The 23,707-nt window shown below is 41.3% G+C and overlaps 1 protein-coding gene across 2 annotated transcripts in view; it reads right to left on the bottom strand.

Annotated features, from left to right (window-relative positions):
- Nucleotides 1-4,169, bottom strand: part of SH3D19 (SH3 domain containing 19) — a 79,119-nt gene extending 74,950 nt beyond the window's left edge. The window contains exon 1 of one of the 2 annotated variants that reach the window (XM_084285618.1): nt 4,052-4,169. In XM_084285618.1, the coding sequence (XP_084141744.1) occupies nt 4,052-4,142 (91 nt within the window). In that variant the 5' untranslated portion in view covers nt 4,143-4,169. The remainder of the gene's footprint in view (nt 1-4,051) is intronic. The other variant, XM_084285617.1, reaches the window with a different exon arrangement.
- Nucleotides 4,170-23,707: the final 19,538 nt, after the last annotated feature.

Here is a 23,707-nt window from a genome sequence, read left to right as displayed (position 1 = left end):
CCTTTCCTTCTATTAATGACCATCTATACTTTTAAATACACACACAGTATAAATCACAAGAGCTCTTCATTATGAACTCAAATTTTGTTACTGACTTCTATATCTGGCTTTCTTTTTTTAATTTAAAGTAAGGAAACATCTGCTACATCCATAACAACTACTCTTTCTCTAGGAACACTGACCAGAATTCAAAGTGAAATAACATAGATATTAAGCATATTTAAAATTGCGTGTGCACTTTCAGTAACACCAGAATACTGAGATTCTCTCTCACTCCTAATGCGGCAAGCCTTTTGTGCTTAGACACACAATTAACCAAAGCATTTCACAACTAACATTTACTATACTCACTTACTCACTATAAAGCTTCCTTATTTGAGTCTGTACTCATAAAATAAAAAGCTCACTGAAACAGAAAAGTACACCAGATTAAGGTCCAAAGTTAGACTGGACAGAGCATGCAAGTATATAGGAAAGACGATCTTAGGTTGGTTGTTTTGTTTTCTTTTTCATCATTCACTTCATTAAAAACAAGCTAAACAAAAAAAATATAATCATAAATTTAAAAAGAAAAATATCCAGTAAAAATCCAGTGTTCTCTATGACTTCCCTGAGTAAGAACCTATATGGCAGGCATATGCAACATGAGGGTATAATCTATCACGTTATTTTAAGATGAAATCTATCATGTTATTTTACTTACTTATATAAAAGGTTTCCTGCAAGACTGGCTTCCTTTCCCACAGCAGGTGGCTAGGAGATTCAGTTTAATGAACCTATGTAGCTAATTTTATTCTTCCCAATTTTTAAAGATTATATCCTATTCTTCCTTCCTACCACTTAAAGAAATAATATAAAAAAAATTAAATCAATCCTCATTTTCTCAAAGGGAAAATCATTTCATTAGGAGATTCTCAAATTGCTCTACTTGTTACCTTCTCCCAGTTTCCCAGAACGAGCTAATCAAAAGGCTTTCTTGAATTCAGAGAAAACTCATCCCACTGGCGTACGGTGGGGTAAACAGGCAGTCAAACAAAATAGTTAAGCTACCTAAGATGTCTGCCACGGACAAGGATAGTTCTGTTCCCACCTCATCTGGTCATACCTCCAAGTTGCCATTCCCTGCTTTTAACATCAGTTCTGGCATTTTTCTACTGCTTCAGCAGGCCTCTAAAGCTCATTGAACCAGACAACAACAACAAAACACACACACGAATCTAGACACAATAGAAAAAAAAAAAAAAAAAAAGAAAAGGAAAGAAAAATTACACCAAAACAACAGGCAAGTAGATTTCTTAACAGCTCAGCCTACAGTTTCACGGCAACCTAAGCCAAACTAACTCCTGGCTGGCACAGTGCCTTACCTCCCTCCGGCTGCATGTTCCCACTCTCTTTTTTATGCCAGCTTCAACACCATCAGAACCTGTAGAAAACTTTGCCAGCAAGCTGAATCAGCAGAATTGCATCCACCAAAGAGAACAAGAAAAATAGCTTCCTGCTGGGCCAGTGCACCAGAACAGGTTGGTGCAGGTCCTAGTAAGCACAAGAACTCCAAGAGAGGCCCCAGCAGCCAGCAGGGAGATCAGCCCAGGCTGCCACACAGCCACAGCTTCAGTGACTTTGCTCACCAGCAGGTCGGACGAGCGGTGGAGCTGACACACGGGAAGAGCAGAAGCACAGGTCCAAGGAAGGGATCACCCTTCTTGCTGCAGCAAGCTGTTAGATGAGCTTAACCTGCTTCATCCTCTTGTATCTGTGGTAGCGCAACCAGGACTAGCTCCCAGGAAAAATACTGCTTCTTCGTTCAGTGACGTCCTGTGTTTTCGTTCCTCAATAAAACAGCGCTAATTATACCTGAGTGTTTATTAAGTCAGAAGCATTTCTGAACTTTCACCCTTCAACTACCTCTCGCTTTGCCAACGCAAGTCCTGTACGTGCGGGACAAAGGTGAGCAACTGCCCTTACTTCCATGTATATAAGCTAAACAGATCAGAAATTTAATATACTCATATTTGCAATTAGCTTAACACACTGAAATGCTTAAACTGGCAGCTGGCTAAGACGCTTTTTTTAAACTTGGAAATATACCCAGTAAGTTATTTAACACTTACTTATGTTACCATTTTGTCAGTGTAACTTCACATAATACACAAAAATGCACTTATTGGTTTAGTGGAGGGCTGTTAGCGTTAGGTTAGAGGTTGGACTCGATGACCTTGAGGTCTCTTCCAACCTAGAAAAATTCTGTGATTCTGTGATTCTATTTTCAACAGGCTTGTATATTAATGTATAAGGGAATTATCAAATAAAGGAAGGGCAGCACACTCACCCACTTGAAATGATACGCTTCATGGATGAGTTAAAAAACACTCTGGGAGTGTTTGTGCCCTGCTTTCCACTGTGCAGTCTTTCAAACAGATGGAAGGAAGGAGAGACAGCCAAAGCAGAATGCTAGTCATCCACACCTACTTTACACTAGTAAGGTAAACAGTGCCAGGCCCATTTTGGAGGGGGCTTGTCAGGACATAATAACAAAAAGTTTTATAAAAGGAAGAGAAGGGCCCTTTATTTCTGATTAGTAGCATTTCAACCAAGATAAACTCTGGGAACAGAGTTGGTTTCCAGAGTTTATAAAACATTTTGCTTCACAACATGAAAGCAATGATTATATACGTACATACACGAACATAGAACCAAATAGATGTTCTCCACCAATAAATATCTCCAGAAGAAACAGCTTTAAAAAACAAGTATCAGAACTAGCAGCTCACATGTTTGGCTACTGAGGAAATGGTTCGGGAACCAACACTGGTTTTCCCTCCTGCCCTCGACGAGGCGAAATCCTGCACACGTGCCAAGCCACGCTGGCTCCTGCTAATCCTGCACCTGCCCAGGAATGCACTGACATAACCAGGGTTGTGGGAAGCCACAGGGCCTGTGTGTTGCAAACTCTGCTCTGCATTGGGAGCCCTCAAATTGCTGTTTTTCTCATCTGCGAAAGAATACTCCTGTTGCTCAAATGGATACAAAACCACATGAATTGTAAAAGTGATTAGAGCATTATGGTTTTATCATAATTAGTAGTTGCCAGAATATTTGGAATTAAACTTTAAATATGCAGTGTAGCTGATATTTTCCCTGGAAACAGACTTTAAGAAAACAGTTTGTTCTGGAAGGATTTTTACAGCGAGAGAAGAGGAAAATGCTGCATTTACCAACTTAGTAAAGATAGAGAATGTGATATAAGCATTGCTTGTCAATTTAATGACAATCAAATTAATGAAACTACTTCAACTGCTGCCAAGATCCACTGGATGTCATTTTATCAAACAAAAGCTTACTGCAACCTCCAAGTCTGTGTATGAAGCCATATCAACCTGTTTGCTCCCAAGCTCCTGTCTCCATGCCTTCCTGTACACAACAGCTCTCACCTCCCGTTTGCCAAGGCCTGCAGTCCTTACCTGCACGGAAACCATTATATGCAATTTTATATATAACTTTTATACCTAGATGTTCCATCAATCTTGACATTTACACGAAGCATCAGTAACGTATTTAGTTTCCTGGTAAGGAGTGTATGTATGTTTCCTGGTAGAGCCATCTGGATGCGTCTCTGGTGGACAACGCGTGCCTACCTCAGCGCTAGCCTGGAGGAGCAGGCTTTCGGAGCCAGCTTCCTGATCGCCCTCCGAGAGCACGCTTTCGGCTCACGCTGGGCAGCTGTACAGGTGCACCTGCCCTGAACTAACTCCAGCCCAACTGACTGGGATGAAATGCTCCAGCAGCGCTGCTGACGTGACCCAGCCCCACAGAGAAACCCAGTCCCACCAACCAGGCTGGTCCCAAGTCAAGGCGCGCTGTGGGGTCACCGGGTCCTTGGTGCCAGCTTTCCCACCCCACACGCCCATGCCGGTCAGGATGGGCTCCACAGACCACACGGTGACCCCGGGTCCTCCTGTGGTGGCCCGGGGCCTCCTGACGGTGCCCTTCGCCCTGCCGCCCCCCCCACGAGCACCTGCAGCCTCGCCGCCCCGCGCCCCCGGCCCCTCACCTGCCGCCGAGCCCAGGGCCCCCCTGCGGTGCCTCCTGCCCAGCTCCCGCAGCTCCTCCTCGTCCTCCTCCAGCCTCCAGGCTTCGGCCATGGGCGAGGGGCCCGCGGGCGGCGGCGCTCAGCGAGCAGCGGGGGCTGCCATGGCCGGGGGGCGGCGGCTGAGGCCGGCGCCTTCCCCTCAGCGCCGCCCGGGCCTGCCCCGCGCTGCTGGGGGGGGGGGAGCCGAGGAGGAGGAGGAGGAGGCGGAGGAGGAAGAAGAGGAGGAAAAGGAGAAGGGCAGCGGGGGCCGGCCGCCCGTCCTGCCCATCCGCGGCTGGCCGCCGTCAGCAGGAAGCCCCGCGGCCGCCTGGCAGCGCCGCCGAAGGGGGCGGAGGAGGCGGCGGGGGGAGGTACCTGGCGGCCGCCGCCGGGGGCACCGCCACCTCGGCCGCCCCTTGGAGAAAGAGAAAAGTTGAACGAGGCGATAAAGGGCTGCTGACGGCGAGGGGGGGCCGGGGGGCGCAGGCATGCAGCCCGCCCGCAGCCTGGGGGCTCCCTGGGCGAGGGGAGGCGCTCAGGTGATGGCCAGCCCTACCTCGAGGCTTGCAGGCTGTGGGGTTTGGCTTGGCCTTCAGACTGCTTACAGATAAGCCTTCTCAGGGATGCACTTGCAACCCGTAGGTACACACTTGAAGCACAGAAGTGATCTGCACAGTCTGGCCGTGCTTCAAGTTGGACGCTTTAAACACAAGCTGTAGTCTAAGTTTTTTTTGCCCCCCTTTTTTTTTTCCTCCTTTCCTGGGCCTCACTTGCCCATAACTAGAATTGCAATAAGATTGCTTCTTTGTGTAACGTTATTGTAAAACCAAGTCATAAATGTTTGCACAGGTGAGTCCACACTGGGCATTGCTGAAAGAAAGCGCACGAGGAAGTAAAATTCAGCTTCAAAGCAGGTGAAAAGTGGACGCTAAATAAAGTATGTTACCACAAATTAGGCCAGGAAGATACAACAAAGCACTGAGTAATCCTAATGTTGAGCAATATCTGTGGTGACTCACTAAACACCATCTACTCTGCTGAAAAAAAGTACCACGCAGGAAGAAAAAAATGTATCACAATACGTAAATACAAATGAATGGCTACGCGTTTCTTTGTGTTTCTGTGCCTGACTTTACAACCATTGCTCCTTAACAGTTGTTCTGTTTTGGTTTTCCTCTTTAAGAGCTTAGTGTTCAAGGGGCTTAATAGTTACACATTAGGAGGACAAGGCTTTATGCTATAAAGGCACGTAAAGCCAGGCATAAAACTGAATGTACAGTAGGACTATATTACAAACAAGTTAAACCTGCCACTACAGGTATGTGTTCTCAAAAGCTTCATGCTTCAGATGACTTCTGCATGGGTGGATTGCATGTTAGCCAAAAGATCTCACCTCACAAATTCCAGCGCCAGATCAACACCTTGTACTTGATCTAAACTGGATAGGCATTTCCCCAGTGGGGTGCTTCTGCTGCAGATACTCTACAGGGGTGTGCCATGCAGCCTCACCTGCAACAACAACAACAACATAATACACAAAAAAAGAAGTTCAAACACAGAAAGTATGAGGAATAACACGAGAGAAGAGTAAAGTTGATGGTATGTGTGTGTAAGACAAAAATTCTCCCACATGGAACAAATGGGATGTGTTGTTTGTATTCTATTTCTTCGCAATGGAGCCCAAATGCAGCAGCTGTATTCAGCTCCTAAACACCGCTAACCACAGCATGACAAGAACCATCCATTTTCTGCTTCCTGAATATTTATTTTTATTACTATGTGGTTTATTTTTGGGGTGACGGGAGGGAGAAAGAAAGGAAGCTTACTATCATGAAAATTACCAAGGAAGGAAAAAAAATCAGGAATACATGTATATGATAGAACATTATATAAATTTGAAGAATCTGGAAAGTTTAATTAAACTTCCAAGCATATAAAACTGAAAAATACATTTGGAGAGATCTTGGGTCTAAGAGAAATACGCAGAACAGAATCATCCCAGCTGTGACTAGGGAAACATTTCCCAAAATACCAAAAAAAAAAAAAAAAAAAAAAAAAAAACAGAATATGAAAGGATCCTGGATATTTAATGTTGACAATCATCAATAGTTTGTTAGAGATCACAGAGCTAGCTTAGTTCACCAAGACTGTATCAAAGCCCAAGTTTTGCCAGCTCAGCATCATGCAGCCAAAGTAAGGTTTCTGGAGATGGAGCTCCAGACAGAAACATGGTAACAGTTGGGGCCCTAAAATTATACAGGAGGTAATTATGGACACCATGGAAAAACTGATAACAAATGTAATAAAAGCAATCCTCCACATTCTCAATATGGCTGAGATGCACTTAAAAGTGCCCAGAGAAAGCCCTATGTGCAAAGGAAAGCACAATAGCTAGGTTATACAATGTGATGAAGTCTCTGAAGCACCAGCGTGGCCATATACCAGGCTCTGCCAGCAAGAAATGCAGCTGGGACAGGGACCAAGTTTCAGAGCTAAAAGAAGTGTTCAAGAGGTGCCTTGAACTGATGGAGGATAGATTTCACCAGAAAGCAAGAGGTCAAACTGATACAATTCTGAAGTGGATACAAGATTCAGGTAGCAATAACCAGCATACTACTGGAAACTGTTGGAAACAGTTTCCAAGCAGTACTACTTGAAACAAACAAAAATTGCAGTGTTTAAACAAAATTAAAATGCAAAGTAGCATTGCATGAAATACTTGAATCAGATTTCCAAACCCTTTCTTGCAAAACCCACGCAATAACACCTCCAGCTGGAGGCTGCTTACCAGAAGGCAGAGCTCTTCGGGATATGTTATCCACAGGTACTCTGCTGTGTGCAAACGCCACAGGCATTCAAGTTTAGAAGTTTTTTTTCTGGGTGGTCTGGGCTTCAAATGCCTGTGGAACTAGTGCAGGTAGGGTAATATACAGGAATGTGCAGGCTGGTATATTCTCATCCTCTTCATTTCTCTCAACAGCAAAATCTGCTAGTATGCAAGGACTGCAAGGGCACAGAGGCAGAGGGTGGATGGCTAGATCTCCATTTCTTACAGGTAATTATTACAAGCTTGGTACATACATGGTGCTGACATCGTGCTCCTCAGCACCAGCGGCAGCTGCAGCTTAGCAGGCCCAGTGACACATCCTGACACAGCCCCGTACCTGGGCAAGCAGTTTCTAGGTGGAGAGCGCTGTGCTTTTGGGGCTTTAGAGAAGCAGCAAAGCCAGTTGTCAAAATAATCCAAACAGCCAGAGTTGCTGGCTGATCTCAAAATAGCCTAGGCCAGACAGAGTACTTTGTGATAATTTGACTCAGATTGGAACACAAAAAGAGAGTTCTGCTGGATTACCACACCCAGGGGAAGAAGGAAAAAAAGGTGGTGGAGGGTGTGTGTGTGTGACTGGACCTGATATTGTCAAGTATAGCAAAAATGAAAGCCATGCAGGAAATTCTCTCCAGAAATTCAAAGAGAAAAGCTCCTCTTTTACTTCTCAGCAAAGAGAAATTATCAAAAAGGAAGAAAAAGGGGGAGAAAAAGTAAATAAAGTTCCAAAAGTTAAAGAAAAAAAAGGGAAGAGCACTTGCTCCCTTCTCACATAGTTGAGAAAAACACATCAGCATGTGGCATATGCCACTCTGAAGCCCTGTGTGAAATACAATATACTTGTGTCTTACAAGCAGGATGAAAGAAAAAAATTGCATTCTTGTACTTCAGTGAGAATCTCTGCTGTGTACATGTGCGTAGGAATAAAAAGCCTTTGTATATTTTCATAGCTATACTTCTCCAAGAAAACAAATCTTATTGTCTCAGGAAGTCTGTAATGTAGCTGTTAGAATCTGGAAATTTCTCACCGAGACTCTGCCTCGCCACATGCATCTTTGCTGTAATGTACATACTTGGGATTTCACAACGGTAGAGCAGACGAAGGAAGCAACTGGCTAAATGGGGCTTTGTATTCTCTGCTGAGCCCTCACAATTAGTTGGCTTGGCAGTTATTATTTTTTAAGTATTTTGTTCTGATTTGCATCCCTGGAGTTGCTGCTTTGTTTGGCCCTGCAAAAAGACACTGTTTCTCAACAAAAAATATCAGCTCTATAGAACTGCTTAATTGAAGTCGCCCATGTAGCCTCAATGTCTATTCAGGTTCTGCAACACAGCTGAAGCCCGCGATGAATGTATCAGTGTTTGGCAGAGATACAGGAGCCTCAGACCACAAAAGAATGCAGACAAAAGATTTTCAAAAAATGCAAGGGATGAAAAAGAGTGTTTGCAAAAGAGAAAATGTAGCCTTTGGACATGACAACATTATTTTTGTTCTGCATAAAAATAACAAGGATCTCGTTCAATAGACGAATGACATTGGCAATATAGCCAGTATAGGAAACAGACATTGTGGAGGGCCAAGATCTGATAATTCGATCTCCATTTGTTTTCAGCTGGTCCAATGGGTTTTCGTGTAGCTGGAGAATGACATATCAGGAGCCTGCAGGCTTCCTGAAATGTCTCCAGCTAAGTGTGGGTTCCCTCACATTGTTACAGCTGCTTGTGGTTCCCATCATATCAGCAGGATGACAGACTAAAGGTAGATGGTTTTGTGATGAATGAAGATGATAAAAATAGAAGATTATTGATTTCCTTGAATAAAGACCTTCCTGACTGAAACACTGGGAAATTACCTTTACGTGAAACTAGGGATTTGAGATTGCTCTCAAAAAATGACAAGGATCTCTGCATGAAAGGATCAATCCAATAATTTCAAAAGACCTGAGACTATGGTGACATTTGCCAAAAGACTGGCAGTAAAGAGGGCAAAATGTATTCAGAGGGAGATTTTTACAGTTGTCAGTTTTTAAATTAGTTTTACTAACAATTTCAATTACTTTTGCTCTTTTCCAGACTTACTGGACTAAAAGTACCCTTTCCTCTCCTATCTCGTTATTTAGCAAACACCGCCAAACAGTATTTTTTCTCTTTTATTGCTCATTATCACTCACGGGGTAATAAATTTATTTCTACAGCCTCTGTGATTAAAGGGAATGACAAAAAGAAGTAGAAAACTGTGAGGAAGCACAGAAGGGAAAAAAACTGCTACAGAGGTAAATGTTCTTAGCAAGAGAGGCTGTCAAGGCCAAATTGATTTGTAGTTTGTGCCCCGAAGTATTAATGGTTACTCTACAACCACAGACTTACCAGCGGACAGGACAGTGCTGATGTTGTGCAAAGTGGGTTGGCAACAGCGTGATGTAAGAAGTATTATCACATTGGACACACGTGAGTCTAATACCTAAGAATATACAAAACTAGCCCCAGGATGCAAGTCCAGCTTTCTGCTGCAGTTTGCATTTCAGTGCAAAGAGCTGACAAGGGAAAAACTTAGGGAAGATAGCAAAGAGAGTCCTAAAGAACTTGCAAAAAGTGAAACGGAGTCATAAATTTGTCCATTGCGGTAAAACTAGAAGTTTCCCAGAGTACCAAAATTGGTTACAGATACAAGGAACTCTGATTCTGTTTTCTTCTGTTCTGCTGCCATGAAATGCAGGCAAACTGCCTCCCACAGGATACCAATATGACCTATTAAGTGCGTAATCTTCACAGTTTAATATAGGATTTGCAGTCTCCTGTTTTGTTTTGTTTCATTTTGTTTTTCATGGTACCACCCGTGATCAGCCAGGCATGCTATCATGTTTTGCTTGTGCTGAACACTGACACAGCTCACTCTTAGCAGAAGTGTTTGCGAAGGCACGTTAATATTCAGCAACAGGATAATTTTGCAATTAAATAATTGTATGATAATTACTAATTTGTGAGTTCAGTGCCAAGAAGTTTAATATTAATGAGGTTGTAACAGTCTAGTTACCTTAATGGTGTTTACTAATGGGAAAACATTTTTCTAATGTGGAAGTTTTGCAGAAATCCAGAACAGTCTATCCCAAATGGAACAGTGCAGGTTTCCAACTTTCACAAAATTATTTTGATCTGTTACAGTCATCTTTCAGTTGTACATTCAACAACACGCAGCTTCTTAAAACAATTTGTTTTTAATAAGAGATGAAGAATGGAAAAAACAGTTTGATAGCTTTGATTGAGTATTTGGCTAGGCCCCTTGACAGAATATTGGATGACACCTGCTCATTTTAAGCCAGCCAGCCAAACGTGGTGCAAGATGCAGCCGTGTTTTCCTCAAACATGTATTTTCCAATTAATCTGATAGGGAAGGACTTGCAAACCTCAGGAGCAATTAAGGAAAAATAAAAACACTCCTACCTGATAGTATCAGTCCTGTCTTTTTCAAATTTGTTTTATTTATTTATTTTTACCACAACCATTACTCTAAACGCTAAATGCCAATAGAAGAACAGATGATGACAAGCATCTCCATCACCACGGCCTCCATACTGGCTTTATTGAGGTTTACAGTACAGGGTTTATGTACTTCAAATTCATGCTTGCAAAAATCTATTTTGCTAGGCTACCAGGGGTAGTGCACTTCAGTTATATATACTTATTTAAATGACTGTAGTTTCTGAGCTGACAACTGCTGAGTAGCCAAGAAGATACCTGTACTTTTTAGGTGGTTGGATGAAAAAATGAGTTGTGGAACGATGCTTTCTTCTGACTACCAGAAACAGTTTTATGTTATTCATACTTTGCAACTATATAGCAATCTATTGTTTTCAGTGTCAATGACAGGCCTCTTGCTAAATCCTTTAATGCTGAAGTTTTTTTTAGCAATATAGGCCACCAACAGAGGTCCTATCCTAATTTTTCACTTCCTTGTTACTTTGTATATACATGTGCACATTCACAGCATTCAGGAGTTTTTTCCCATGTTCACCAAGTGTAATCATAGGATTGCATTATTCACTGGGAAAAGATTCCCAGTGTGATGAAGAAAAAAACAACCTCACAAGGTTAAAGTTTGCAATGTGAAGGCACAACAGTAATCAAATTTCCTTTGTTCTAGTTACATAAGTGAACACCAACTGTCTGCCAAATGTCTGGCATTCCCAGTGAGGTCTGGACTGATGAAGGTTAGCAGCATTTTTGCAAGCTACTGTTGACAAAATCTGGAGTTTCATGGACAGTTTCTCAGAGAAAACTCGCATCTTGCATCAGAGCTTTGCTGTAGCCAGGTTCTGAGGAAGATCTGTAGACAACAGATCTGTTGTTCTCAGCTGCAAACTGAATCAACTTGTATTTTCCCTAAAGAGTAATTTTCAAAATTTTTTTTTTAGACTTCCATCACATCTTCTTTTCTGAAACATTTTACTTCACCAGAGTCTCTCCTAATCTTCCACAATGCATATATACCACAACTCCTCTAGCCTGCCCCAAATCTCTGCCTTCCTCAGACTGCAGCTTCTCACACTGTTCATTCTTCATAATGTTTGTTTGACCCAGAAAAATGCTGCACTCTTTCCCCCAAGATGTACAGGCCATCCAGTCTCTATCTTGCAGGTGCTTTTTGCAACTTTATTAGCTCAAAGAAAATGTCATATTTGTCAAGGGCTGGCTGAAGCAAGAGGCTTTCAGAGTGTGGAAAGCACAAAAGGCGAAATTAGCCTATGTAAAACTTCCTAGGGGTTTTACACCTTGAGAGGAGGTATGGGCTACTCCTCTGCTCTTTGTAAAGGGCCTCACTCCAATTTACATGGATATCTATTGTTTACAAGGACATGAAGCAGCATTCAGGAATTCGTGAGGTAAAAAGGACTTGAGACACACTTACCAGTGCTTTCCATGCTTTTTCTTCTTGTTCCCATTGGCTGACTACAGTGCCTTCACGGACAAAATCTCCCAAATGCTCATCTCGAAGTAACTTTACAAGTACAGGATCTGTTTTATGGAAATTTTTTATATCTACTGTGAACTCCTTTCTTTTGATGCTGCTTAAATGCCAGAAGCTTTTTGAGGGAGCTCTACAACATTCAATTCCACATCAGTAAAAGTTCAATGGTCTGGAAAATAAGGAAGAGAGTGTCGGAATCAGTTGCTGAGATGCCTTCACAAAACTCATGTGTTCAGCAGTGTGCTGGAGCCAGGCTATCAGTCCTAAAACAGCTTTCGCAGAGAAAACTTTATTCCACATAATTGCCTAGAGCCTGGAGTACTCAAGTGGCTTCAAATATAGTATCTTCTCCCTTTAGATGTTACTGCAACTTTGGGTAGCCAACTGTTCTGGTTCTTTCTCAGAAACATTGGAAACATCTGTCTGTCCGTAAGAGAAATGGAGGGATTGCTCTGGAAGAAACCAGTGTTTTGCAGCTATAATCACAGTGAAGGTGATTAGGTAAACAGTTATCATCATAGCAAAAGCTTCTCTTATGCCTTTGCCTAAAGCTTTTGTGTCCAAGCCAGATAGTCTGGGTTACATACACTGTGAAACTGGAGGCAGAGATTCTTATGTGTGTGGGAGCAGAAGACTTAGGGACAACTTCATAGTGAGAGTTTGATGTTGCTCTACAGCAAAACATGCCTTTGCAGGTGCAACACAGCCCTTATATTCTGAAAATGTACTGATGCAGTCATGCCCAGAATTTGTATCTAGACATCAATTTCAGACTCATTTGGAAATTTAGAGAAAATGAGTGAGATGTTCTGATATAACTGAAAACAGAATTCAGAAAGGTTTTGATCTAGAGTTCAGCAATGAAATCAACAGTGCAACCCCTCTTGCTCAGACTGGAAGGGTGCACATAAAGGAGGAGGGTTTGAACTACTCTTTTCTTTGCGTTCCATCTGTGCAGCAACGTCTGGAATTTTCTACTGTTGATAGCTCTGGCATACACAATTATTATTGTCAAAGCAATGATTTAAGAGTGAGAAAGGAATGCAAAAATTTGAAAAGGGGGAATGTAAAATATACAGATAAAACCTTCATCCCATCTCACACGATTATACGAAATACAGCTTTCCAGGGGGATTAATAGGGTTTTATCATCCAGTCCCAGGGTAAGACATTTGAAAAGTTTATAGCAAAAGGAAAGCAAATATTGAGAAGTTCTGGAGTAAACTGTCTCTCATTTCACCCTGATGCTTACAATTGCTGAACGTTGATATACTGTTGCAGCACCAGGGCTGATCCCTCTTTGGATCAGCAATAAAGAAAATGCATTAGTTTGACAGTTGTAGTAAATGAGCCTTGAGCTTTTTCTTTTTTATTCATGGCTGGTTAGGTGTGCAGGTCACGTTCCAGCCTCATTAGCGAATAGTGGCAACTTAAATCTAGTTATTAATTCTCTGGCTTGCAAGTCGTTAACAGATGAAGCCCAACAATATTGACATAATGTTGGCTGAACCAGAGATTTCTGAGCGTAGCAGGACTTTTGTTTCCTGATGAAAAATGTCTTGTTGAAGAAAAAGTAACTGCTTCCAGCTAGACAGGTTCACATGGGCTAACATTACATCTGGTGTATTAGCAAGTGGAAAAGTTACATGCCTGAATGTTTCCTTTTTTTTTTTTTTTTTGGTAATTGTTCAAGACTTCTGGAGATCCACAGGCTATTTTTTTTTTTCCTCTGGAGTTTAAAAACAGATTTAATGACCTAAACACACTTCTCGTTCTCCCCAGGAAGTGATTTTTTGCCTGGGTACAATGGTTCGTGATAACTTAAAATACCAATATCTTTTATTTGAAGATGGAATCTTCATCTAGTTTACTCTTAAATGCTTCAACAGCCTCAATCTTAAAAGCATACGTATTGTATTCATTCTGCATCAGGTCAAAACTTTCTGAGGAAAAGCTATGGATGTTCATGATTTACTAATGTATGACAGAAGTTGTATTAAAAGGGAGCACGGGAAACAGAAAATCATTACTGTTATTTCTCATGTACCCATGATCACAGTACCCCAGCATGCTACTGAATTAACTGAGTTCTATTTAAATTCAGATACCTTTTTCTTCCTTCTAATTACAATAGCACAACTTCTACTTGTGTCACACATTTGCATATGTGTTTGTGTATACATGATAATTCCAGTTTCTGTCAGTAATTAAAACACAACTCATAGCAATAAGCTAAAACTGACGTCTAGCCCTTGTAATCTAATTAAAGTCCAGCACTAGATAAAGTAAAACATTATGTTGCTTGACAGGACTGCATCCATTGCCTCCTGCAATTACTAAAAAAAATGTAAAGAGAATTTATGCCATTTTCCAGTCTCTTTATTATCTTCTGAATGCCATGCATACACCTTTTCCTAAAATGTGACCTCCCCTTTTCAAAACTCCCGTAAAATTAACACCATGGCTTACCTTTCAATTTAAAATTAAATTCTTGGGAAATCCAGTGAAATGAATTTCGTGGTTACACAAGTTGCTTTTCTCACTGTGACTCTACTCGGAACTGGTGAGCTGAAGGAATATTGAAATGTCAGCATGCTGCTTGCCTATAAATAAAGAACAGGCATGTAGAGTGAGTGATGTCAAGAGGGGAATGACGAATCATGTGCACATATAACCCTACATTTCTTGTGTATATCCCCCTTACAGCTCTATCCAATATTGACATGTAATTTCTGCAGTGTAATCCAAATCACGTTCAAAGGACAGACAATTTTTATTACCATCCATCCTTGTCAGGATCACTGGAACAGCATGTGTAACTGAACTCTCCAAGAGACAATCTTTTTCTGTGAGAAATGCTATCAGAACACAGTGAGCCAGGAAGAAATAGGAAAATCAGAAGTTTGTAGCACTCCTGAGGAAGAAAACTGAACAGATTCTACTGGAACAAGTAAAAATGTTTTAAAAGGGTGTCCATTGGAGCTGATTTTTGATTTGTCTAATGTCTAATGTTTCCAGAGTCTTGTTATGTGGGTCTTTTCTGTTGAAATTATTCATTAAGAGGCCTTACAGTTCTCATACTACCCTTGTCTTCAGTCAGCCTGGCTAATACACACATGCTACTTGAAAGCTTATTTCAAGCAGTCTACCAGAAGTATCGTTATTAAGGGCTAATGAAGAATCCAGATAGAAATGGTAGAATCAGAAACCATCTAGAGGGACTATCTCGTAAGACTTTTCATTGGTGAAAGACAGAGACGTGACCGCTAATAAGGATGAGCAGTTTTAAGGAACAGAAACAGGGTGGTAGAAGCAAGAGAGCAAAATTGCTCTACACATTCTAGTTAATTTCTGGCTTCTAAACACCCCCAAACACTCCCCAGTCTTTAATAGCTTAATCAAGGAAATAAAAAGAATAAAAGGAAATGCTGAGTTGTTTGTTATTCACAGAAATTCTGGACTTACATTTGATATCACAGTTTCTATGTTTGTGCTGTCAACTGCATGTTTGATGGATTCCTCATTTTTATCTCAGTTACATTAATCTTTTGTTAGCTGCAACAAAAAGTTGTGTTTCTGTACTTATTCTCTGTATAATTTTAGCTCATTTACGATAAACTTATAGGGTCCACTTTGATCTAGAACGATCGCAAGAAAGTTTTGCATAGGTTTTGGCACAGCCTCAGGAGTTACATCTGCATTTCTCCAGTATTTCTGGGGGTGCCAGCTCAGTGGTGAACAGAATCGGTGGCAAGAGAGACGTATCAACACACCGCTTCCTGGTAAGTGAGCCTCATAGAAATTATTTTGGGCTTCTCAATAAAAGTGAAGTAGCTCTTGTGCACAGTAAATATCATCACATGTGCTCTACCCGCTTTATGCCCCTTAAGAAAGCTGGAGTGTTCTGCGGTTGGTGGAGCCCTTGCAGCCGGTGGTGTAAAAAAGAACATAAAGGCTGTTTATTCAAGGGCCTCTTGCAAAATGTGGCACATGGAAGCTGTCAGAGCCAGAACTTCAGCACCAGGCTGCTAGAGACTCCCTAGGCTTGCAGCCAGTTGCAAAGACACCCAGCATCAGAGGATTACAGGGATGGCTTAAAGTCTTGCCGATCCTCCCCTAAGGCTATGAATTCATTCATCCCGCTTCTAGACACACAGCATAAAAATTCTCTTGCAGTCTTTCAGCTGATGCATCATTTACTTAATTTGGCAGGCTCCCACTTACATCAAGACTGGGTTTCCCCATCTGAAAAGCAGCAAAACCATGAGTGCTTTCCCTGAGTTGTCATCTGGCAGTGAGGATGGAACAGAAGCTTGGCACAGGTATTTCCATATACTTATTTTATTCCATGTCAGTAGATAAGGACATATATTCCAAAGAATTACCATCAAAACAATTGAGTCTTTCTGCCAACTTCAGCTGGTTTTGGACCAGGCATGCAAGTTCTCACATTATCCACAGAACACATCCAGTGTTGAAGCAATCCAAAGGGAGAACTATGAATTTTCCAGGCTTGCAGGCTCATTTGATGAAATCACATTTATGGGGCAATAATGCCATTCCATTTCTGTCCTTTGCCTCTTCTCACAAACAACAAAGCTGCCAATTTCTGCCAATTGTGAGAAATCCTGAGATGTGAATGTTTATCCATTAGGATGTGCACAGAAAAGATTGAAGAGTGAAGTTTCAAAAGGCAGTGTTTTGAAGAGAAAGAAAGGAACACCCACATAATTTCATGGCAATTTGTTAAATATCAAGCCAAAGGGAAATCGAGCCAGCTTCCTGGAGCTGGCACTGTGAAAGTGGCTAGTTTTCAAGCCTTAAATTTAATATACTGCTCACAGAATTTATCACATCCAATTCTTTTATGACAGACAGTATAACTTGATGTTTGTCTGTGATGGAGAGCTATACCAAATTGTGGTCCTGGAGCACTGCATTGTACCAAGCGGTTTTTTTCTCTTTACACTTCAATAAATTTACTACTACTGTGTGTATAGTGTCCACAAAATATCTATTATAAAATAACAGTATTGGAGATTCACCAGTGCCTGAAGGTTGTGGTAGATTCCATGCATATTCAACACAAGACTTCTGCAGTTAAGCCAACAGGGAAAGAAATAGCTTAATAAATGTAACATGAAAAGAAATAGAGCAAACAATACAGATAATTAAACAAAGGAGGAAAATCAAGGCAGGAAATTATTTTAATGCAAAACTTGGACTGAGGTGAGAGAGGACAGAGCACTGGATAGCTGACGGGGATACTAACTACAGTATCTCTTCAGTTCTTGTTCTTAATTGGATCTGACCGTGACCTCCATCATTTTGCAAGTGTTGTAGCAGGTGCCCTGCTCCTTCTCATCTTCTCCTCCCCACTAAACCAGAATATTACTGAGAAAGAAGTGCTGTGAGGAAGCACATCTGGTAAAATCTGATAAAATGAGCTACAGTACCCAGGCTAAAGAACTTATTAGTGTGATTATAATGACACAGAGAGCTTCCAACTCAGATTGGTCCCTTTTGTGCTGGGTACCGTACAGATGCACTGATCCTGCAGGGAATTGCTTACTGGCAAAACAGATAGATAGAAAAAAAAAATCACAAAACAAAAGCAACACACACAAAAACCACCACCAAAACCACCACCACCAATAAACCAACAACCAGACAAGAGAAAGGAAGCACACTGCATATGGAAACTGTCAGGCAAGCAAAAGGACCGGGATTGCAGAAGCACGTAACTAACTCTGCCTCTCTGGGGCTCCAGCCTTGTAGGTTCAGTAACACTACTTACTCCAGGTCTTTAGTGGCAAGGGAGAAACACCAGGAAAACAACATTTGTATTCTCTAGGCACAATCGCCTGGACTCTATGATAAAATAAATACACAGAATCTGTTTGCCTGACTAATTTATAGTAAACAGAACAAGAGGAAACAAAGGTAAGGTAAAAGCAGTTATTTATATTTCCACATCTTGTCACTAAGGTTGATTTGGTTTAATGGGCCTTTTCCCCTTGTGAAAGATTCAGATGCACAAGGGAAAAAAGGTCTCTTTCTTGGGATTACGATCACTCAGCAGTGTTAAGAAATGCTTTTACATTTCCGAAATGTTCTATTGAGGGCATGTTATTTTGTTTTAAATACATGTATCAATGTCAGACACCTACTGTCTTGGAAGCAGAGACAGACCTACAGGTGAAAAGTTTTCAACTAAATATAGTCCTGTAATACAATGCCATTATAAAAACAAAGGGACAGTGACATTTTGAGAATAGTTATGTGTGGAATTCAGCAGCATAAATTACAGTCCTGTTGCAGCCCTACTGCAATACAGTGCACTGGGATTCCCAACCCTGCAGGAAGAATGTAGGGAAAAAAATGATAAATGGCAACTAAGTTATGCAAAAATTTCCAGGAAAAACGATGCAACATACTGTAAAAGAAGGGCATTTTTAATATCTCCAGGAGAAGGAAATCATTACAGCAGCTCAAAAACTGTGGTGGCTGTTACAGGATCTGATCTGATTTGCAGTTTGATTCACCATCTTCAACCAACAGCTGAACTAATTCCTGGAAACTGCAGCTAACCTAGCTCTTGTTAGCTCTGTGCCTCTGCATACATGCTTTGCTTGTGCATCTACCTGCCACAGTGCTATCCAACACAAATTGTGTTGGTATTATTTCACTCTCTCCTGCTCCAAGTCTCACACTTTAGCCTTGCTGGCAGACGGTGCTTCAGCTGTATGTGTTCAGTGCCAAAGCCTGCTGCACTGCAGCACTGCCTGGGTTTGTACACACAGCACCGGTCGGTACTCAAGGGACCCTGGTGCTTCTGCTATGACAAATAAGCAGCAGAGGAGGTTCCTGCGCTGCCTGCATCACGCCTCAAGCAGCCTCGCTTTCTTTTGCATTCCAGTCTCGAGCTATTTGGGCAGCATCCCCGTTCTTTAAAAATACTTTTCTTGTATTTCAATACTGACACTTGCAACTTCAGTGTATGGTTTTAAGCGACACCTCTTATGTTGCTCTTGCTTGCGCTGACTGCTGCAGAAATACTTGGGAAATGAGTTTGTTTTTTTTTTTTTAATTTATTTATTTCCTTCTCTACTGGTTTAGTTCCCATACCCAAGCTGTTTCTCATCCAGCTTCTTTTTGAGCTCCTGCTTTACATTGTTTTATGATCTCCCTTTCTTTCTCAACCTCCTGCTCCTAATAAATTTTACTTGTAATATTACTAAATGGGGAGATATAACCAGGGCCTTCAGAGCCTCCTAATATATATCACAGTTTGGCTTCTTAGGGCATAGGATTGTTACCTTTTTGGCAGCACTCATTAGCACTTTTAACAGTGGGTTCTGTTTAGAAATCAAAGGTGCCTTAGGGTCGAACATCCTGGGGAACATTAGTCTAAGAAGTTTTGTTCCTTGTAATAATGTTAATCTACATTAACACAAAATATTAAAATGCCATAGAGATTTTCTGGAACAATGTTACTAACATGGCCAAAGGTCAGCACTTGTTTTAGCTTAAATCAATGATGACTGTGTGATGGATTTTTATATTAGTAAGAGCAAGCTGTTTAATTTTTAACAGTCTTCCTTCCCCTCTGCCCTCCAGCACACCCAAGAGTGGATACAGGAGAATATTCAGAGGAAAATACATATGAATTTTTTTTAGCTTGCTTTCACGCTGCTGGGCTACTGTGCCAGTAAGACCTCTTTCTTCTCTCCCGAATGAGTTCCCTTTGCTCTGGACTTTTAGTTTTTCAGAATATTTTCAAATGGTAGCTATTGTTTATAGAGAAAACAGGATAATTTTGAAGCCCTGACAATATGTTATGTAGAAACTGATAGTCATTTTAAACCACTGTGTATGGCTACCCATTGGGCTCTATGTTTGAAACACACGTTGCTTCACTTCCATGACTTAATTGCTGCACAGATTCAAAACCGTTGAAACTTCACACTTATAAAGGACATCAGATGTGTTTCAGTTGATGCATCTACTTGATTTCTTCGGGAAGGTATTTTGAAAGTTTATCCCTTTGCTTACTGGCATAAAAGTCTGAATATTCACTCACTTGAAAATCCAATTTAAAATAGCATTGATTTAGGGTATCCTACTACTAACAGCCAGGGGAAGCAGCATAGTGATAAATTACATGTTGGGATACTAGAGTATGCACAGTATTAATGATCAAAAGGATAGTCTGTAACATACTTAAGATACCAGCGTGGTTGGTGCCTACAGGTAAAATGGTAGTCTATTTGTCCTCTGTAAGGTAATAATACTCTCCCTGGAGCAAAGCAAGAAATGAAAGCCTGATTTATCTATCACACTCACAAAAACTCCTGCAGTACAGCTTACTTCAGCAGAACTACAACTGTAGTTTACGCATACGGCCATGGTGCGGCAGCCTAGTAACAAAAAAAAAGGATGTGCTTGATGTTCCAAGAGGTGGGCATTTCCTAATGGCTTAAACTTTGCAACAGGGATTCTAAACACCAGAGAGAAAAATGAATGAGACATGACTGCTCCCTGCAGAAAAAAAAAAAAAAAAAGAAAAATCTGGCCTTGATAAAAGCTGAATAGTGAGGGGAGGGAGAGTCTGAAAATTAGATGGCAAAGGGGGTCAGATTACGTGCCCACATAAGCAAAACTGATCAAAGAGCAAGAAACGAAGGCTTGATTTATGTCTTAAAAATCAAATGCTTTTTCCTCCCTTTGATACAGGCAGTTCGTACTTCCATGGTCTATGGAAGCTAGTGGATTTCATTAATACAAACTGATTTCCAGTCAAGGGGTTTCACAGACTTTTCATTGATAAAAATACAGCTCAAAAGCCACTGAATATTCAACCAGTACAGTAAATCTAAAATGTCAAAGAACATTGTCTGTTTTGTTGTTTGCCACAGAGGCTTATGTGTGAAATGAGAACAATTAGGACACTCTGTTTTAAACTTTAATTTTATGTGGAATTAAGTGGGTTTAGCAGTTCCAAGCACACTTGAAACAGTATGTAAAGTAAAGCTTAGGCTGAGGCTTCTTTGCATTTATGTAAATGAAAATTGGGATTAATTCCATTAAAGCTGACGAAGTTCTACAAGCATAAAATCAGTATGAAAAAAGCATTAGCCACAGCAACTTTTTAAGAGGTTATTTCCCATGCCACTAAATTATATAGCTCATTGTGCTTAAAAAATATAATTATTTGATATGAACCATATAAAGTTACACTTCAAATAGCTGCAATTACCAAATTTAGTTATTACACAATAAATATCTTCATGCTGCAATTCCTTATTTCTGTATCTGTGATATCCACATATTGCTAATGTTTTTTGCAGACCAGAAGTAATACAAAATTAAGAAAAGTGGAGAGAGGAATGCCAACCAATTAATAATCCAATATAGGCTGCATTATACTTTCATGAGTAACTGTCACTGCAGCAAGCCTGAAAATAATATGTCAGAATAAGGTACAGTTTTAAAACTGAAAAGCACCCTCACACAAAGTTGAAGAAGCCTTTGCTAGCATGTTCATGTTCCTTCCGATTCCTACATATCCCCCTTTTCCACACACATACCCATCTGACTTACTTGGCTGCCATTCAATGCTTAAAGCAGAGAGAACTGGTAAATGTAACTCTTCCCAGAGCTCCAGCAATTACTCTAAGTAGACCATATTCCGCTCCTTTCTCTTCTGCACCTGCTGCTTACATTTAATTGATGTTTTCAAAGGATGAAAAAGAAAGTGGGAACCTCCAACCTCCTCCACTTCCTTCTAGATATCAAAACAAACTCAACATGTTCTTTCCTTCAGTATCTATCTCACTACCACTTAGCCTGTTGATGCTTTCATCTTTCTAATTTGAAAAGAGGTGGAAGTCAAGTCCTCATAAACACTCACACAGCTGGGTCTGTCCGGCCCAATGTCCCATCTTCTGCAATAGCTGACAATACACACTTAGGGGAAGAGAATGAAAACCAGGTAATTAACAGTTCAGAAGCCTTCTGAAACAGAGGTAGTACCAGGAGTACTTTTAAAAATATACATTATAATAGTGGGACTTGTTCTCCTTTTTTTAAACTCTCTTTGAACCCATTTTATTTGTTGACTTCGAAGCAGTGTGTTGCAACAACCAGCGAACTATCAAGACGTGCTGACACCTCTTCCTAGGCTTCAGCTGCTACCGCTCACGCTCCCACCACCTCCCACTTGCTCACAGCTTTAAACCTGCAATCACATCCCTTTATTGACTGCCCTCTAGTGCACGTGCTATGGGAATAACAATGCCACAGCCTCCTATTGATTAAAATTAAGGAAATAAGCATTATGTTCCTTGACAGCTGCCTCTCCTAGGAAGCCAGACATTGTACCTGGCTGTATAGTTGAGCCAAGGACGTTGTGATCAATGGTATAAAATCCAGCCAGCAGTCAGTTACCACAGTGCCTTCAGGCTGGGGTTTGTACTGTCCAACACCTTTAATAAAGGCCTGGATGATGGGATGGCTTGCAACCACAGCCAGTTTAGGAATGACACCAAACTCAGGGCGCAGCTGATATGCTGCTAATTCAGAGGGGCCACTGCACCCGGGGTAAATGGGCTGCTGGGAAGCTCATCAAGTTTAACAAGGGCAAAGGCAAAGTCCTGTGTCAAGGGTGGAACCACCTCATAAAACACTGCAGGCTGGAAGCTGACTAGGTAGAAAGCAGCTCTGTGTTTGACAACAAGCTGAATGTGAGTTAGCAGTGTGCCCCTGGCTTATTTCAAAGCTGCCCAGTAGCAGAGCAAGAGGCAACGGGCTGAAGTTAGAATAAAATAAAATAAAAATAAATAAATCCCACTAGCTATCAGGAAAAACTGTTACTGTGAGGGCAGTCAAACAGTGGAACAAGGGCCCAGAAAAGCTGTGAGATCTCCATCCTTGGATATAAGACACCCAAAGCCTACCTGGACAAGGCCCCGAGCAACTGGATTTATTTGGTCCTGCTCTCAGCAGGGATATGGCCTAGGTGCCCTCCAGAGATCCCTTCCCACACAACAGATGCTGTGTTTCTGTGGCTGCTATGGTCAGACCCAAACTGGTGTCTGTACAACAACTACAAGAAGGTGGGGAACGAGTTACCTCCCCAGAGGGGTGCAACTTCTGTCAAAGGAAGCCCTCTCCTGAGTTTCAGGCTCCATCTGAGCACAGATTAACGACCATAAACCCCTAAGTGCTCAGGACTCAGTACAGAAATAGTTTCGCAGAAACCTGATCTTGCCAACAGAAACAGCCATGCAGCACACAGCTACAGCACTCCAGCAGCACAACGATCCTCTGAAGTCCATCAACTTTTTCTTTTTAAACCTTCCGATGTAATATTTTTTAATTAGCTTGTATTTCTGCTTATGGTTGCAACCCTGGTCAGCCACTGCTGTTTGAGTTTCTGGATTCCAGTAAGGGAAGTGAACCATTCTGGTTCATGCTGCCATTTTTTTCCTATAGCTCCCCATTACATTCCCAGACAACTTTGAAGACACTGGCAAGTTACACGTCTGTCTGATTAAGAATTTATGTTACACTTAAAAAACAAACAAACAAACAAAAAAAAACATAACAGAGCATTCGTTAAATTAATAGGTAGGAATACCTATTTGTGTGATTGCTCTCCCAGGTTTGTTTATGGAGAGATGCATGGAGTTTAAATCCAGAGGCATTATTAGATCACCTAGTTTTACTGCCTGCACATCACAGCTATCCAGTACATTTATTGCTTAGTTTATCAAAACAAAACAGGGAGGTGCCTTGACTACAGCACGTAAAGTCATATGTGTATTGTCTAATCCCCCCCATG

The sequence above is a fragment of the Netta rufina genome, assembly GCF_964035555.1.
Source record: "Netta rufina genome assembly, chromosome: 4".
In the NCBI taxonomy this organism is placed as follows: Eukaryota; Metazoa; Chordata; class Aves; order Anseriformes; family Anatidae; genus Netta; species Netta rufina.
Note: the sequence above shows the minus strand (reverse complement) of the source record. Positions and strands in the feature narration are given on the sequence as shown.